The sequence below is a fragment of the Artibeus jamaicensis genome, unplaced genomic scaffold (genome assembly GCF_021234435.1).
Source record: "Artibeus jamaicensis isolate MK-2021 breed Jamaican fruit bat unplaced genomic scaffold, CSHL_Jam_final contig_3126, whole genome shotgun sequence".
NCBI classification, from domain to species: Eukaryota; Metazoa; Chordata; class Mammalia; order Chiroptera; family Phyllostomidae; genus Artibeus; species Artibeus jamaicensis.
This window is the reverse complement of record NW_026521723.1, coordinates 11495586-11514674: the sequence shown is the minus strand read 5'-3', so window position 1 is coordinate 11514674 and position 19089 is coordinate 11495586. Positions and strand designations below refer to the sequence as shown.

At 42.0% G+C, this 19089-nt stretch overlaps 1 protein-coding gene across 2 annotated transcripts in view; it reads left to right on the top strand.

The window, feature by feature from the left end:
* The first annotated feature begins 4341 nt into the window (after nt 1–4341).
* The window catches only part of DRD3 (dopamine receptor D3), a 42052-nt gene continuing 27304 nt past the window's right edge, over nt 4342–19089 (top strand). For both annotated transcript variants that reach the window (XM_037136909.2, XM_037136908.2), the window contains exon 1: nt 4342–4611. In XM_037136909.2, the coding sequence (XP_036992804.1) occupies nt 4342–4611 (270 nt within the window). The remainder of the gene's footprint in view (nt 4612–19089) is intronic.

Sequence of the window (19089 nt, the reverse complement as noted above, 5' to 3'; positions counted from 1 at the left end):
TGAACTTCATCCAGAAATAAACAGTTCTTGGTTTCAATCAGCTCCATCATTTACTGATGTTCAACTGCAGTAATGTACTTAACCTTTCTGCTACTTACTTTTTTTATCTGCACAAGTGGGAATTTTAATAGCACCTAACTTCTTTTATTAGGTTGACGTGAGGTTTAGACATGATAATGCTTATAAAAGTTAGCTATAAGTACTAATTTCTTCAGGTGATATAGTAAGTCTGCACTGAAACCCGGAACCAGAAAATCTCTGGAGACTAGAGGTCAGAACACAACTAAGTAAGAAATTAGAGACATCAAAAGACAGGGATCTATGATACAAGAGGTTTGGTCATGGAACTTGCTATCCAGGTGTTTTGTTCTGGGTTTAGGAAAAACCATCCCTGCCTGGAAATAACTGCCATGTGGACACCACTGTCAGCATGGACACAGTAAACAGGTCACGAGTTTTGGACTCGGGGAAACTGCAGATCTAAGCTAGCTCAACACAGGCCCTTCCACATTGTGTGCCCTTGAAAATGTTCCTGGACCTTTCTCTCTCAGCCGTTTAATCTATAAAAGAAAGATATCAACATCTATCTTCAGGGCCACTATAAATATTAAATTAAAATGAGATAATATGTAAAAAGTACCGGTAGTTGGCACACAGTAGCAGCCAGAAGTGGAAGTAACTATTGTTTTCAAAAGGAGGTCAAGAACTAAAAGGGTTTGGGGTTTTTCTTTGTTTGTTTGTGGGTTTTGCTTAACTCAATAACCTTAAAAAAATTACAACCCTGTAAATCCTAATAAGTATCATTCTAACAAACTCAGTGGGAGCCTGGTGTGGAACCAGGTGCCAAAGAGGCACTGCACACACATTACAGGCAGACTGTATGGAGTTCAGAACCAAGGTGCTGAATATCAGCAAAGCAGGATGCACGGCAGAGCGGACAGGGGCCTGCCCACTCTCTGCTCCTCTGCTTTTTAAAACAGATTACACTCTCGCTCTAAAAGCTACCAAAATAAACTATAAAAACCAAGATTAGTCAATACTTTGTAAGAAACTGAAAGGCTCATTAAACCTTGTCATTGGTGTCACATGTAATGAATCTGAAAGAGTACCCCCAGCAGCAATCTCCGAGCCTTGCAGTCTGCACTTTCTCTCCTCCCACTCACCCTTCTCTGCTAGCGCTCTTCCTGAGGTCGTCAGTCATCTCCTAATTTCCGAGTCCATTGGCACTCGGCAACTGTGCCTCATTCGATGACCCCTTTACCTACTCCCACTGTTCCTTTAACAATAGAGCTGTAATATTTCAAGTGCTCCATGCCAGACATTATACTATAGCTGTGATTCTCAATGGGAGAGCAATTTTGCCCCACAAAGGACAACTGAGGATGTCTGGAGACATTTTTGGTTGTCACAGTTTAGGGGAAAGGGAGCGCTACTGGCACCCAGTAGGTAGATGTCAGGGATGCTGCTAATCACCCAATGGATTCACAGGACGACCCCTCACAACCAACTGTCAATGGTTACGAGCCTTTGCATAATAATTTTATTTGATTATTATAATAGCCCTGTGGAGTGTGTATGATTATTCTCATTTTGCTGATGAGGAAACCAGGCTATCATTATGAATTACTTAGAGAGTGATCATTAAGTTAATGAATTCTCTAGGCTGTCTACTTCTCCTACCTGAGACCCGTTTACTCTCTGTTAGCATATCCATCAGAGGGAGAAGGAAAGGAGGAAGGCAGGCTGAGCTTTGTGTTATATAAGCAGTGCTGGTTTCAGAGAAAGATCTAAGGAGAGAAGAAGTTGAGCCAGCTGAGAGATGGGGAGCCATCTAGCATCTTACTCATTTTCCACCTTCGTCTCACACACTCACAACTCACCAGGGCTGCCGCACAACCAAGGCCTCCCCCACCAGCTGCTGTACAGGATCAGAGACCAGAGACAGCACACTGCAAACTAAATAAAAAATCAGAAACATATGAGACTGTGGTTCCATCACCAGACTCGGAATTGATTTTCAGAGTTGAAGGTCTCCCTTCACATAATTAGTCATTGACATTCAGCTGTGCTACTTCTAATTAGCTGTCAAACCTTGGCAGAGGAAAATGTCCAGCAAGATGGTAACAAATATCCCAAGGTTTCTTCTTCTCTCTTACCTGACAAGTGAGAAGAGGGTAAGACATTAGCCAACTGAAGACCCCCAAGAAAGAATGATTTCTGGCCACTGCTTTCCAAGTTGCAGAAGGAAAGGCTTTCTGGGCCTGAGCCTGCCTCAGCAGTGAAAATATCCCCAAACAATCAGAAAGCATTGTATTTTCCAAAAGCCCTTGCCTGCAGCTGCACTATCTCCCAGATAGCGGCTGCCCTTCTCCAAATAATGAGGAAATTATAATTATTATCAAAAATTATTATTATGCTTTAAAATATATTGAGTGCAAGCAGTACGCCAAGATAAAGAAAAAATTTTAAATTGTCTGAACTCAGTCCAAGCTGGTCTCCTCTTACAATCATTTGTTCATTTTAACACTTAGACATTCCAGGCTGAAATATTTCAAAACGAGGCACGAAATGACAGCCATGATTAGGCCAATCTCCTAATCACAGAAGAGCTGCGGATATCAAAAGTGAGAGCAGATCCGGGCCACCAAGCCAGCCTCTACCTCTGCCAGGGCCTGGAACAAGAGTTCCCATGGAGACCCACATACTCCATGTCTAAATATTTTAGTCATAACCAACAAACCACCGAACAAAATGTTTAATCCTCTGCCTTGACAATCCTCTTCCTAACAATCTGAAAGACCAGGTTTGAATTTAGCATTCTTGGGCCCTTAATAGTCCCATATAAAATGTAAGAGGGGAGGAGATACTATCCCCCACCCCAGGGCACGTGTGACAGGCAGCTAATCTGTCTGTCTGTCTCTCTCTCTCTCTCTCTCTTTCTTTTCCTCACTCCCTCCCTTCCTCTCTCTCTAAAATCAATAAAAATATATCTTTGGGTGAGGGCTTAAAATTTTTTAATAGTAAATTAAAAATAAACCATGTGACTTAAAAGATGTCATTCACCTCTCTGGGTCTCAATTTCCCTGTTTGAAAAGTGAGGCATTGGACCAGGTCAGACTGTGAAAACAGGGGGTTCATGGGTCATTCATTGGCCTCGGAATGTGGCATTCAGGGCAGCAGGGAGGACTTCATAGAGCTTAAACATTTCTCTAATTGGTAACCAATCTTTAAAAATTTGGTTTCAAACAAAATTCCACACACGGATTTTCCCCAAATATAAAAACCACTATATTGCCTCTGAACTTCATTACTCTTGATATTTTCTCTCCCAACCCTACCAGGCCCCATATAAGATACAAGAGAGAGAATGGTAGACTGAAGGAAGTTAAGAGAGACAGAGTCAGGGAAAAGGCAAACGGTGGCAACAGAAAATGGAAGGGAGGAAACAAAGGCAGGGGTGGGAAGCTGAGAGAAACAGACCAGTAAAAGAAAGAGAGCTGACGCTCATGTAGCTTTCTAGGTGTCACATACGACTTTCAATGTCTCACATGTACTCCTTGGAAAAAAAAACCCTATGGGCCAGATTCCATCATGTCCCTCATTTTCCAGAAGAGGAAAACGAAGCTCAGAGAGGTGCAGTGACACGCCCAAGGCCCCGGAGTTGGGAGGTGGTAGAGCTAGGATTCTCGTTTTGCAGCCGCGTGCCATCTTACTCAGAACCCAAGCCTGGCTCTTTCAGCAGCCCGCACAACCTCTCAAGCTCGCACCCTCCCACACTGCCCTCCCCGACTTGGTTCCAGCCACACTGGCCTCCCTGTGGTCCATTCTATATGCCAGCCATTTTGTCTTTGTACCTGCTGCTCTTTGTGCTTGGAAAACTCTTCCCCCAGAAATCCGCACAGTTGGCTTCCTCAGGTGTTCTGGGTCTTGACTCGGTTGTCCCCTCCTCCCTGAGGGCTTCATTACCCTAATTAAAAATGGCACTCAAACACCCTGCTCACACACACACAATCCTCTCCTTCTCCTCACCCTCCTCTCTGATTTACCATTCTCCAAAATATGTCTCATCAAACATACTACATCTTGTATTTATCTTGTTTATTAGGCTTTTACTCTGGAATGGCAGCTTCCAGGGGACAGGAATTTTTATCATCCTTTTGTTCATTGCTGTATTTCCATTGCTTAGAACAGTGCCTATAATATAGAAAGTATGCAGTAAATGTTTGTTGAAATCAAATATTTGCATGCAAGCAGCCTAGCTCCAAAGAGTCTGATTTTACCAACATTTTTTTCTGTCTTCCCCCAGGACACCTATTGGGGTCATTCCTCTCCCTCTGGGCTATGGTGCCACTAAGTCAGCTGAGTGGCCACATCAATTCCACCTGTGGGGCAGACAACTCCACGGGGGCCAGCTGGGCCCGCCCACATGCCTACTATGCCTTGTCCTACTGTGCACTCATCCTTGCCATTGTCTTTGGCAATGGTCTGGTGTGTGTGGCTGTGCTAAGGGAACGGGCCCTGCAGACCACCACCAACTACCTGGTGGTGAGCCTGGCTGTGGCAGACTTGCTGGTGGCCACCTTGGTGATGCCCTGGGTGGTGTACCTGGAGGTAAGTGAGCCCAGGTTCGGGCTGCCCACGTGACTGTGCTTGTCTTTGTCTTCCCTGAGACCCTGGCCTTCTGGGCTCAGAATGCTTTCTGCTGTAATCTGGGGCCTGGGAAGAAGGGAGAGCTCCTGTCCCTCTACCTTTCATGAGGAAGCTGAAGTTCTGGAGAGCAGCCATTATCCAGCACCACTTGCCCACATCAGAACCAGGGAGCTGGGAATGATTCTGTTCCTGGGTCTCCAGTATCCAGGTAACCAGACTTGAGTGATAGGACTCATCCTGAAAACACACCAAGTTTACTAGCTCTGCCAGACATGTCATGAAGACATGAGGGATTGGGGGAAGCAGTCCAATAGGCACCTTCATCAGTGTTTTCATGTGTGTGGAGGTGAGAATGTGCAGGAGGAATTAGGGGCAAAGATGGGGGGGGTGGAATTACAGGGGAAAATAATGAATGAGAAAAAAAGAAAGAATAGTCTGCAAATAGACCAGACTTCTTCACATGGGTCAGTTGCCTTCAGACTTGGCTCTTTCCTCTTGGACATCAGCTATCCACAGGCTGCTACCTAAGGAACCAACCAAACCTTCCAGTTCATATTTTTGGTGCCTCCATTAATAGTACAGAGCCCTCACCAATCAGATAATGCAGCAGACCCCGGAGGATTCTTTTGGAGAGAGACATTTCTTACATTTGAAAGTATTTTCATTCAAAAGTGCAAAGCAGAGTCAGGAGGTGATAAAGAGAAAACATTCATTTTCTAACAGAGATACCAGGGTGCCTATACCTGTTCAAGAAATAGATATTCTTACTGGGAAAACATGCAATTCACTGAAGAGTTTTCTTAAAGACATCTTAATATGCTATTAATATTTCTCCTCTGCACTGTGTATCATTCTAAAGAGGTATCCAATGAAGGACAAAATGATGCTATGATTAAGAGAAATTAAAATTCATCAAATTAATACCTCAGAGTTAATATTAATAGTGAAGATGACAGTTAATTAAGTATGACATATCACAGGAGAGCAAAAATCTCAAACATAGACTGCCTATGCTAGTTCTCGTATTAAAGGATGACTGGGAACTAAAATTAGACATGATCTCAACAGGGAGACATGAAAGAAGGAAAATAAAAAAGACAAGGAAAAGAAGAAAAACAACTAGGATGATTAGGAATAGATTTCACTGCTAACACAGCAATTTTCAACCTTTTTCATCTCAGGGCACACACGAACTAATTGCTAAAATTCTGTGACATACCAAAAAATGTATTTTTTACCAATCTGACAAAATAGGTATAATTTTAGTTGATTTACCAAAAAAATAATAATAGTAGTTACCTATTCTTTTTGCTCTGAAGTGACTTTTTAAAAACTCGGGTGCTTATACCTGTACATAAAGATTTCTGGTTCCAAGATTTAACCAACCAGACTCAACCTTATTATGTGATGTGACAAATAAGATGCAACTCTATTATACGACCTATATATTTATGGTTCAAGACAAGGCATTCACACCAGATGACTATTGTTGTGTTAGCTGTTGTCATTTTCTTAATTTGACAATCTAAGGGAAAAGAGGTCAGTGCTTCTGACTAAATAAGTATTGAATGTTTTAAAAATTCTTATAGCACAACAATTATAAATCACTGGGTCAGGGGATACTCAGAGGAAAAAATATGCATTTATTCTTCTGAGTTAGAATAATCCTGATAGCAAAGGGTCTTGTGGTTATCTTGACTTTTCTGTCAATCCAATTAATCTCAGACAATCTTGAAATCAGAGGCTATGTCCCTGTTCTTTTTCTCCTGTAGTCCAAACACACTACACAGCACATAATATGTGCTAAATAAATATTTGATATATGATTGATTAAATGAGTCTGTTCTGCAATGTCTGTATTTGATGGCCAATTCCTGCTTATATCAGTCGCTGCCGTGTCTGTTGTAACAATGAGCTATTTATTTTTACATTCAATAATAATGAGACTGAAAGGAGTTAAAAGCATGTGATGTTTTCGTTCAAAAGTGAGGCAGATTTTAGGTGCTATAACCTTGTACGGATTAGTCAATAATTCATACCACCACCATCCCCCCACCAAAGTGATTCTGTCCATCCCTATACCTTACAAAGATTCCTAAGTCTTTCAGAAAGAACCTCAGAAACAAAGGCAAAAAGAGAACTTTCAGCCTAGTAAGCATTTTAATTGCTTCTGAGATAAAACCAGGCTTTTCACATCTGACTCACAGAGTCATTCAGGCACATTCTTTGGGTGTCCATTTGTGACAGCTTCCAGGACTCTGGATGGACCATACTGGAAAGTCTCTGTAGATATCAGTATAGGAGATGCACATTGTGATTTTTCCACACCATGACAGCTGTTTGTAGCCACACCTGCCAATAAAGATAATGACCACCTTCTACTGCTGAGCATGAAAAATGGCTGAATCTATAGAGAGCGGGCACGAAATGTTGCCAAAGGTTTAGTGAACCCTCAGCAGTTTGGATCTATGTGTTTTCCCCTACAAGGAGAAGGCTAGTGGGGTTCCTGATCTCCTCTCATAAAAACCAATATGCTATCTTCCCAAAAGGTTATTTGGTGTAGGTGCTCAGTAATCAAGAGCATGGTCAAATGAGTCTACAATCATACAAAGAAGATTTAAGGCAGCAGAGACACCTTTCCACTGACAAATGAGCTTTAGCACCTCAATTTGGCCCTTCAAACTTGCTTCCAGGCTGTAGTCAATGCAACTTAATATCTCTACACCGCTTTCTCCAATAGCCAACTCAGGGTCTACCTCAATAAAAGACAGAATATGACTAAGTAGCCATCATTAACAGATGACTGGTTAAAATATTAGCAGTTTCAAGTCCAAAGGACCAGGTCTCCCTATTCCACCCCAGTATATACTTGCCTTAGTCTTAAATACCTGCCTGCTTTCTGTAGACCTTGGGAGAGGGTGGGGTACCTTAACAAGAGAAAAGAACACTTAAAGCCTTAGTGGGCCTTAAAGGAACTGTGAATATATACATCCATGTGTCTCAGAGAAGGTCAAAGCATTATTCTCACCAGCTTGTCCTAATGATGACACAGGTGGTTGAGTAGCTGGTCTAGTAATTGAATGATTATACATAAGCACTCCCTTGAAAAGAGGGAGGGATGCAGTGTTGACCACAGAGACTGCTGTAAGCTTGAGGACCCTTAAAATGAAAGGACAGAAATGAGAAGAACATCATGTGGGGGACAAATTAGCTGCCCAATTCACAGATTCCTGTGTTTGGTTTGAATACACCCATCTTCTGTGAAGGGAATATTGGCTCATATTGTCCAGATACCTTCCTTCAAAGGAAAATTGACCCTAGTATGTATGAGTTTAAAATGTTCGGGCTGTACATGTTCGGAAATTTGACTAACTGTAGCTTAAATAAATGAGTTACTTTGCTCACATAAGCAGAACTGTGGAAGAAGGCAATTGTTGATGGTTCAGCTGCCCCATGGAGCCATCAGGAACCAGACTGTCCCAACCTTTCTGTTCACCATCTTTGACAAGCTGGCTTACTTCCTCATGCTGCCCACTGGATGGCTGCTATAGCCCCAACATCACGGCTGTATTTAAAATAGGATAAGTAGGGGGTTACAGAGGGGAAAAAGCCATTTCCCTAGAGTGGCCGTTTCCCTAGGGTGGGGGCAGTTTTCTCTGCCTCCAGGCCCAGCAGAAAAATTTATGATAAAAACCATACAGGTGACTTCAGCGTAGTTACATTCCATAGGGCCCTGCCCGGTTGTCTTTTTAATTCTCCCTAAGGGACTTCACTTAAGTCTAAGTAGCCAGAAGTGGATCGTAAATCCACTTACACATGCATGAGAGGATAGAAAGAAAGAGTGAAAATGTGGATTTCATTAAAAAAAGAAGATGTGGAGATGAGGAATTGCTGTGAGGCAGACAATAAAATGTCACACACCACATAACATCATGCTTCTGATGGAATTCACTGGGATGAATCTCATTCTAACACAGAGTTATGCTATGGGAAAGACTCAGAAATTTGGAGTCAAAAAGATGTGGGAATTAAGTGAATGAAATGGATGTGACAACTATACTTTTCTTATCTCATCGGATATGTGTTAGGTTCAACTGTCATCAGCTGAGGAAGTGTTTTGATAACTAAAAAGTGTAATCTATAACTATCTCAGTTAAGACACTTTTAATTATAAGTAAAAAAGAAAATTTAACTCTATGATTTGACCTAAACATCAAGCAGAAAGCATTGACTCACACACCAGTAACTTTAAAAGTCTTATGGGAAGGTGGACTGCAGGCACAGTTGGGACAAGAGTCCATCTCATTTCTTTACGATTCTCTCAGCTCTGTCTTTTTCTAGATTTTGGGCATATCCATAGGCAAAGGGTAAGCCATAAGCCTCACTTGTGTACAATACAAGCAAGAGAGAAAATCTGTGTCCACAAACTTCTGGTACATGCATCAAGATGTACTTTGATCGGATGGGCTTATGGCACATGATTTCCTCTGAACTAATCACTGAATAGAAAAGTTAGCTTAGCAAAGAAGAGTCTCTTCCATGGAACACAGTGACTGTTCAGGAATCTCATGGATTACCAGGGGAACCCAAGGACTATTGGAAGGAGGGACGAGTACAGTCAGCAAGTAGGCACCATGGTGGCTTTCATTGTTACCACTCTCATCATTAAGGCACACAGGAACCTGGGCTTGAGTTATATATAAAGGTGAACAAGCAGCAACCAATCACAGACCCTCTTCAGTTTTCTCTGCCCCCAGGCCCAGCAGAGAAATTTATGATAAAAACCATACAGGTGACTTCAGCGTAGTTACATTCCATAGGGCCCTGCCCGGTTGTCTTTTTTAATTCAGTTCACAGCAGTTTCTCAAAAACTCTTTTTTGTGCCATACCAAATAGTTCTATCTCAGAGTCCCTCTCCAGTTTTTAATTTCCCGTTTTAGAAGCTACAGTCAGTTTGGAGCTTTTCTCTCCCAGCGCAACCATCCTATTGTGTCCCACTCAGTTAAGCACCTTTCGTGATGTGTGATTCACTTATATCAGGACAAAAGGCAACACAAGCTAGGGGGACATCTGAAATACTAAACTCGGAGTACTTGGGTTCCCGTGTGGGCAGGAGAAAAGACTCGAGGGTTAAGCAATGAAGACAAGCCAAAAAGAGCAGGGTAGGTTCAAGCAGGGAAACTCGCCACAGAGAGAGTGAAAGAGCAGCACTGTCTGAGGGAGAGAGGAGTTTTTAGCCTTGTAATAACATTGATTGTTAGAAATAAAAAGAGAGTCTGCATTTTAAATGGGCTCCTCTATGATATTTTGTGCACTCGAAATACGGACTGTTGGGTTTATCCCAGATCTACCAAGCTGGAGTTTCCAAGAGTGGTCTTGGAAATGGGTAGTAATTGTAACCAGTCCCCCAACCCCAACCCCAGCAGCCCCAGCCCCACTCCCACCCCAAGGAATTTGCAGCCAGCCAGCCGTCTGCTACAGACTGACATTTAGGAACCACTACTCTGTACAAACCCCACTTCGCAGGTAAAGACTTTGGAATTCAGAGAAGTAAACCCCCTGTCTTACCCCACAGCAATCCTTCTTCTGTGAAAAAGAAAATTCCCAAATGTGGCAAACAAAAATGAAATGAAGAGGCTAATTTGAGAAGTAATTCCATCTTTGCTCCTTGGCTATCCCCCCAAAGCAACTACAAATCCATCCTTCACAGCAAGAATTCTTAATCTGTGGTGTCCATTAACTTGGTTATAAATAAAATTACTTTCTCATTTTCACTAAGCTGCAATTTAGCACTTTCATCAATTATGAATGTAGGTATCAACGCACAGCAGAAGAAATCCTTAATGTCACCAGTAGACATCCAGAAAGTTCTACTTTCAGATCACATTCCCGTTGTTGCACACACCTTGAAATACCATTTACATTCACCAGTACTTTGGAATTATAGGAATTTTGGGCCTGCCACTAAGTCTTGTCATTTAATGCATTAGTAAAGAAGCACATATATTTATGTACTTCGGTAACTATATTTCAATGTCATTGGCGTCTTCTGTGATCCATTGTATTTTATGTATGCACTTCTAAGAAGGGAACCAGAGGCTAAAGTCTCCCCTGGAACAAAGAATGCTCAGCTTTAGGAGAGCCATTTCTGAAGATGATGTCACTCTCCCCGCCACCACACACACACACACACACAGCTGTTTCCCAAACTTCCCAGGCAGCAGTCATTGGAGGGACTTATTATTCTGAGAGGAACCTGAGAATCATTTTGTTTAGCAAAAGCCTCAGGTGATTTGGGAAATGCTGCCTTATAAAAAGTAAATTAGGGAAATGCTGCCGCAGGCTATGTCTGTTGAAAATTCAGTAGCCAACTTCTGTACCTGAAGACAATTTCTTGCTTACTCCCACCTTCTGTATTGCCAAAGGGAGCTAGTTATATTCATTAGCAAGTGAGAGTAACACCACCTGGCTGCTGTATGATTCTGAAGTGAGTTATTCATTAGAGTGTAGGGGAAAGGTAGAATCATGTCTCTAAAGAGCCTTACATCAATCAGATTTTTCTTGCTTTTTTTCCCCATTTAATTTCAAAAATCACTTTACTTTTCAAGTTCTCTCAACAGTTTCTACTTGTCTCACTGTCAGCACTTATCACATTATATCATAGTTATTTTCTTAGCATCCATCTCCTGGGCCCTCAGTTCACCCTCACTCGTTCACACATTTCTCTCGCTAACATGCACACGCTACATTCTGAAGTCTTGGGACAAAAACAGCTTTAATTCATTTTCATTCACCTACCCTTGTGGAGTATCAGGCATATAATGGGCACCTGATAAATATGGGATATATGGGTGAATGGAGGAGCAAACACCTACTCTTTCCTCCTATGTTATTAGAATGGAGTTAAGTTGTACACTTCCCAGAAGCAGAGTATTAAGGTGCTGACATTTTTTAAAAAAGATTTTATTTATTTACTTTCAGCGAGAGGGGAAGAAAGGGAGAGAAACACAAATGTGTGGCTGCCTCCCACACGTCCCCTGCACCAGGGGACCTGGCCCACAACCCAGGCATGTGTCCTGACTGGGAATCACATCAGTGACCCTTGAGTTTTCAGGCTGGAATTCAACTACTGAGCCACACCAGCCAGGGCTACGGTGCTGACTTCTGAGAGTCATGATTCATATTAGGAGTTTGAAATGCCAGCTCCTTTTACTGGCTATGTATTCTTTTTCTTAGTACATTTTATTGGTTTTGTTATTACAGTTGTCACACATTTTCTCCTTTTGCCCCCTCCACTCAGTACCCCTCCACCCTCCATCAATTTCTCCCTTAGTTCATGTCCATGGGTCATGCATATATGTTCTTTGGCTTCCCCATTTCCTATATTATTGTTAACATCCATCTGTCTATTTTGTACCTGCCAATATGCCCTTTTAATCCCTGCACCTTTCCCCCGTTCTCTCCCTTCCCCATTCCAGCAGATGACTCTCCAAATGAGCTCCACATCTATAGTTCCATCCTTGTTCTGACTGTTTGCTTTGTCTGTTTTTTTAGATTCAGTTATCAATAGCTGGGAGTTTGTCATCATTTTAATGTTTATGATTTTAATCTTCTTTTTCTTAAATAAATCCCTTTAACATTTTATATAATAATGGCCTAGTGATGATGAGTTTCTTAACTTTACCTTGTCTGGGAAGCACTTTATCTGCCCTTCAATTCTAAACGATGGCTTTGTAATTTTGGTTGTAGGTCCTTGCTTTTCATCACTTTAAATACTTCTTTCCAGTCCCTTCTTGCCTGCAGGGTTTCTTTTGAGAAATCAGCTGCTAGTCTAATGGGAACTCCTTTGTAGGTAACTATCTGCTTTTCTCTTGCCATTTTTAAGATTCTCTCCTTACCTCTAATCTTTGACATTTTAATTATCATGTATCTTGGTGTGATCCTCTGTGGGTCCAACTTGTTTGGGATTCTCCATGCTTCCTGAACTGGTATGTCTATTTCCTTCACCAAATTACAGAAGTTTTCTTTAATTATTTTTTCAAATAAGTTTTCAATGTCTTGCTCTTCCTCTTCTCCTTCTGACACCCCCATTATTTGGACGTTGGAACATTTAAAGTTGTTCTGGAGGTTCCTAAACCTCTCCTCATTTTTTTGAATTCTTGTTTCTTCATTCTGTTCTGGTTGTATGTTTATTTCTTCCTTATGTTCCAAATCATCTATTTGAATCCCAGCTTCCTTCCCTTCATTGTTGGTTCCCTGCAGATTTTTCTTTATTTCACTTACTATAACCTTCATTTCTTCCCTTATGTTTTTGCCATACTGAGAGTTCTTTGAGCATCCTGATCAGCAGTGTTTTGAACTCTGCATCTGCTAAGTTGACTATCTCAGTTTCATTTAGTTCTTTATCTGGGTTTTTGTTCTGTTATTTCGTTCAAGTCATATTTCTTTGTCTCCTCAATTCAGCAGCTTCCCTGGGTTTGTTTCTGTGTATTAGGTAGAGCTGCTCTGACTCTCTGTAAAAGGCACTGTAAATTGTGTGAGGTGGAGGTTTAGGTAATCTCCAGGGCAGGGCAACCCATTCCACAGCTTTGTGGCTCTGTGTGGGGGGACAGCTTAGAGAGAGGACTGTGCTGCAGCCTGCCTTTTGGGGGTTTTCCCAGCACTCACCCCATTTCCATCACTTCACCCACTCCCGGTATGAGACTGGTGCCCTTTCAGCTGTTGCTCTGGTTTTGAATCCCAGAGGGGGTGGGTTTATATATGTTTTAAGATGCAGGCCCTTTAAGCAAAGTTTTCTGAAAGTCCAGCAGTTCCTTCCGCTGCCCCAAATCCCACTGGTTTTTACAGCCAGAAGTTATGGGGACCTGTCTTCCCAGCGGTGGAACTCTGGGCTGTGTGATCTGGCCTGGGGCTGGGATTGCTCACTCCCAAGCTATGCCTCCCAATTTTTATCCACCACATGTGAATGTGGGACTGCCCGTGCCCACGCCTGTCCCACCACTGCTGCCTCTCCACACCACGCTGTGTCTCATCACATCTCCACCCAGTCTCCGCGTCTTCGCCCCTCCTACCCATCTCAATGAATGTGGCTTATTTAAATCCTTTGTTGTTGGAATTCCATACATTTTGATTTTCTGACAGTTCTGAGTGTTATTTATTTTGAGATTTAGCTGTGATTCCTTTTTGTGATTGCATGAGGAGGCAAAGCATGTCTACCTATGCCTCCATCTTGACTGGAAGTGACCCTGGCTATGTATTCTTAGGTAAATTACTCAACCCCTTTCAGCCATCATTTTGTTATTGAAAAATTGGAAATAATATTTAACTAATTGGATTGCCATGGGAGTTATTTGATCTTGACCTTTCACAGCTCTTTATTCATCACTTATTATTTGCTTGGTGTGGAGGGCTCCATAAATAAAAAGTATTTTTTCCATTACGCATTCCACCAATTGGAGACTCATTTTAATAAGTAAGCTCTGAGGAAGGATTACTGGTGGCACCTTAGTGGGATTTACTAGAACCAGCTAATCAGATTGTTTTCTTCTTGTCACTTAGCCGAGATCAAGGAGAGAATGGAAATTTTTATGGCAGAATTAGAGAGTAAAAGAAAAGGTAGCCAGAATAGGGAGGTATAGTTGGGGATTGGAAGCAGGGGAGAGGATGAGGGCTTTGGCCCATAGGAGCTAAAGAAACAGGGTACCAAGGAAACCTGCCCAGTGTGTACTTTCTCTAGGCCCCAAAGTCAGCAGCCACCACTGCTTTTTGTAGCCCTGAGATATCAGCAATCAGGAGGGTGTCCTAGAAGGGAGATAATGAATTCTGTCACACAAAAAATCCTTGATGTGCACAAGATTTTCTCCTTTCCTCTTGCATTCATCCAGTTCCATCCCTTTTCAATAACTGCCCCCTCCTCACTTGACACTTCTATATAGCAGGGCATGAAGCAACCTATCCTCCAATGCCCTGTCTGACCTGAGGAGCTGTGCCACCTCAGACAAGGTATGAAATCTCTCTAAGCTTGAGTCTCTTTCTCTGTGATGAAGATGACAGTGTTCTGGACAGGGGCCTGGGCCTGAGTGAGTCTGCCTAGGGCCAGCTGTAGTGTGTGGGTTCCTGACTTGGTGTAGGAAAAATTCACAACACTGAGTCCATGTGACTATGAGGATCCATTTATTAAAGCTGGGGATGATGAAACAAGGAAGGGCTTAGCACAGAAGAAGCTACAGGAGAGCCTAGGCTGGGCTGCCTTAGCTCACTGGGAAGTCTGAGAAAAGGGGGCTTTGGGGACAGGTTCAGAGGACCAGCCTAAGACCAGCTGCCACTACTGCTTATTGTGTAGAGTTTAGAAGACAGGTGCCTGTGGGGACAGTAGTGGTGGAAGAAGAGGGTAAAGAGAATGGCAAGGACTGCTCCCCGGGAGAAAGAGCACGTGCTGCGTCCTTTGTCTTGAGGCTTTTATCTCTTTCTTGACAGTGGTTGGGAATCTTAGGGAAGGTCTGGTGGGGAGGTGTTCCATCAGAATATTCATCAGGTCCCCAGGAGTGCCCTTTCATGGTCATGATCTCCACTGATTGGTCAGTGGCAGGACAAAGATTCTTTAGTCACTGCAGTTGGTCCTGGTGTGTTTCTGGGCCTGGAGCAGAAATATACCTGAGACCTCCATGGAGGAAAAACCAGGGAAGAAAAGGTTACCCTGGGGGTAAGGTCCTTGTTTTCCCAGTTGTGCCCCCTGCCAGGCACCTGGGTGACCATCTGCACCTGGCTGTAAATTGCTCAGCCATTGTGTTCAGCTCTCTCTTGGTTTCCTTAATCCACTTGCCAAGGAATTTCCCTAGCTTCTCACTATCCTGTCTCAACAGCAGCCCCCTCTCAAAGGATTATAATCATCAATGGAGGCCATGTACATAAAGTGCTTCACAAGACATCGAGACCCAGTAAGCCAGAAAAAGACAAGGACCCTTATATGTGTAACCTAATGAACAAAATAAACTAACAAACAAAATAGAAGCAAACACATAAATAGAAACAGACTCATAAGTAGAGAACAGACTGTCAGAGGGAAGGGCGGCAGTGGGGCTGGGTGAAAAGGGTGAAGGGATTAAGCAAAACAAACAGACAAAGAACAAAAGAACCCTCAGCAATGCAGAAAACAGCCTGGGGATTACCAGAGGGACAGGGAAGGTAGGGGGAAGTAGAAGAAAGTAAAGGAGAGATAAGTGGTGATGGAAGGAGATACGACTTGGGGTGGTGAGCACTCAATATAATATACAGATGATATGTTATAAAACCGTATACCCGAAACCTATACAATTTTATTAGCCAATGTTACCCCAGTAAATTCAATTAAAAAACAGAAAGAAGAAAAAAGTAGGCACTCAGTAAATGCTAACTATTAGTATTAATATAGATCCTGTCAGAGACCAGTCATTCTCTCAGAACAGACTTGCACGCGAGGCATTGCTCTAGGCACCGAAGAGGCAGCAACAAACAGGTACAAGTCTCTGCTCCTGTGGAGTTTGTTAAGCAACAGGCATTTAATTTCCTCTCAAATAAGTGTATACTTTGTCCTGAAAACCTGTATGAGCACATTCAGTTTTCTGAATCTGAAGTTTTCAAGTTACAGAAATCCTGGAATGGGTTCTGTGGGGGGTTCTGTGGGCCCGTGGCCCATAATAGAGTAAGTTCTAAATAAATGTCAGATTGCGTTAGTAACATTAGGCTCTCATGATTATCTCTAGTTAAGTTACTTACGAATGCCTCGCTTTTTCAATAATAAGTTCTTCAAAGACAGGGCCTGAAGTACATTTTGTAAGACCTCTTAAAACACATAGCATATGCCCTTTCTATGAACTAAGTAGTAGGAGCTTCACAACTACTAACTTTTTGGGTGGATAAGCGAGTGAAGGAGTGAGAGAGTTTCTGCTGTTCTAAACAAGCCCTCTCATCTACTTTGCACCTTCAATACACAGACACAAATAGGCAATCACAATTTGGAAGGCAAAGTGTTTTTTCCTCAATTTAGGACATAAATTACATAATAGACATATGTTAAAATGAGAGTTAGTATACAAAATTCAACTTCTTGCAAGAAGCTTTTACAGCAAACAATCATCCTGTGTAATGAGCAAAACTATCTTTTATTCTCCTTACTTCCTTAAAACATTGTGTTATTATGGCTATACATATTCCTCTTTGTAAGAATTCCTGTAAATTCATATTAGGTCTTTATATATACACAGCCAAATAAGCAAAAAATGATTATTTCAGAGCTAGTCTAAACTCTTTATGGTTGCTTTTATTTTTAAGATTCTTATTTATTTTTTATTCATTTACTCATTTTAAACTATGTTTTACTAATTATGCTATTACTGTTGTCCCATTTTTCCTCCCCTTTATTCCCGTATACCTTGCTACCCCCATTCCTCCCTCTTAGTTCATGTCCATGGGTTGTACATATAAATTCTTTGGCTTCTGCATTTCCCATACTATTCTTAACCTCCCCCTGTCTATTTTGTACCTACCATTTATGCTTCTTATTCCCTGTACCTTTTCTCTCATTTTCTCCCCGCCCCCTTTCTGCTGGTAACACTCCAAGTGATCTCTATTTCTGTGAATCTGTTCCTGTTCTAGCTGTTTGCTTAGTGTGTTTTTGTTTTTGTGTTAGGTTCAGTTGTTAATAGTTGTGAGTTTGTTGTCATTTTACATTTATCATAGTTTCAGTCTTCTTCTTTTTAGATTAAGTCCCTTTAACACAGGGGTGTCAAACTCATTTTCACGGGGGGCCACATCAGCCTCATGTAATTGAGGACAGTAATTTTAGGACTGTATAAATGTAACTACTCCTTAACTAGGAACAAGGAGCTTGCTGTTCCCGCCAGGTAGAAACAGGGTGCCAGGTCTTATAAAACAAGGTGGAAGGCTGGATTCGGCCTGTGAGCCTTGCGTTTGCCACCTGTGCTTTAACATTTCATATAATAAGAGCTTAGTGATGATGAACTCCTTTAACTTGACCTTATCTGGGAAGCGCTTTATCTGCCCTTCCATTCTAAGTGATAGGTTTGATGGATAGAATAATTTTGGATGTTGGTCCTTGCATTTTAAGACTTTGAACACTTCTTTCCAGCTCCTTCTTGCCTGCAAGTTTTCTTTTGAAAACTCCTTTGTAGGTAACTGTCTCCTTTTCTCTTGCTGCTTTTAAGAGATTCTCCTTACCTTTAATCTTGGGTAACATAATTATGATGTGCCTTGGTGTGTGCTTCCTTCAATCCAACTTTTTGGGACTCTCTGAGCTTCCTGGACTTCCCAGAAGTCTATTTCCTTTGCCAGATTGGGGAAGTTCTCCTTCATTATTTTTCAAATAAATTTTCCATTTTTTGCTCTTTCTTTTCTCCTTCTGGCACCCCTACAATTCAGATGTTGGACATTTAAAGTTATACCAGAGGTTCCTAAGCCGCTCCTTATTTATTTATTTATTTTTTAAATTCTTGTTGAATTCAATTTGAACAGAATGAAGATTCTGTTCTGGTTGAATGTTTATTTCTTTCTTCTACTCCAAATTGTTGATTTGAGTCCCAGTTTCTTTCCCTTCACTGTTGGTTCCCTGTATATATTTTTTATTTCACTTTTTATAGCCTTCACTTTTTCCTCTATTTTGCGACAATACTCAACCATTTCTGTGAGCATCCTGATTACCAATGCTTTGAACTTTGCATTTGATAGGTTGGCTATCTCTTCATCACTTAGCTCCGTTTTTGCAGCTTTGATCTGTTCTTTCATTTGGGCCATATTTTTTTTTTTGTCTCATTGTACCTGTTACATTTAAAGGGCAGAGACTTAGGTATGTGCCAGGATGGGGCAACCACACTGCTGCATTGTCAGGCTGTATGTGTGGGTGGGGTCAGAGAGGGAACAACGCTGCTTGCTCGCCTGGCTTTCAGTCACTTCCCTCACTACCCACAAGCAAATTGGGCCCTTCTGGTGCTGATTCCTAGGTGGGTGGGCTTCTGAGCAGTTCTAGGGCCCTGTGGGACTCTCCTGTGAGGCTGGGAGATTCTCTCACCACCACAACCCCCACAGGTTTTTACTGCCAGAGGTTTTGAGGCTTTATTTTCCCGGATTGGAACCCTAGGTTGCATGGTCTGTGTCGCTCCCCAGTTGTTCCTCCTGGTTTATCTGGATGCAAATGTGGGACTGCCTGGTGGGCCAGCCACTGCTTTGCCATTCTGGTCCACCAAAGGACACCTTGCCACTAGTCCTCTCCTCCCCATCTGCCTGTCTCTGCCCCTCCTACCAGTCTGTATGAATGTTTCTTCTTTAACTCCTTAGTTGTGACTTCCATACAGTTTGATTTTTTCTGACAGTTCTCATTATTTTTTTTGTTTAAATTTGTTGTTTTCCTTCTTTTGGTTTTGCAAGAAGGCAAACTGTATCTACCTA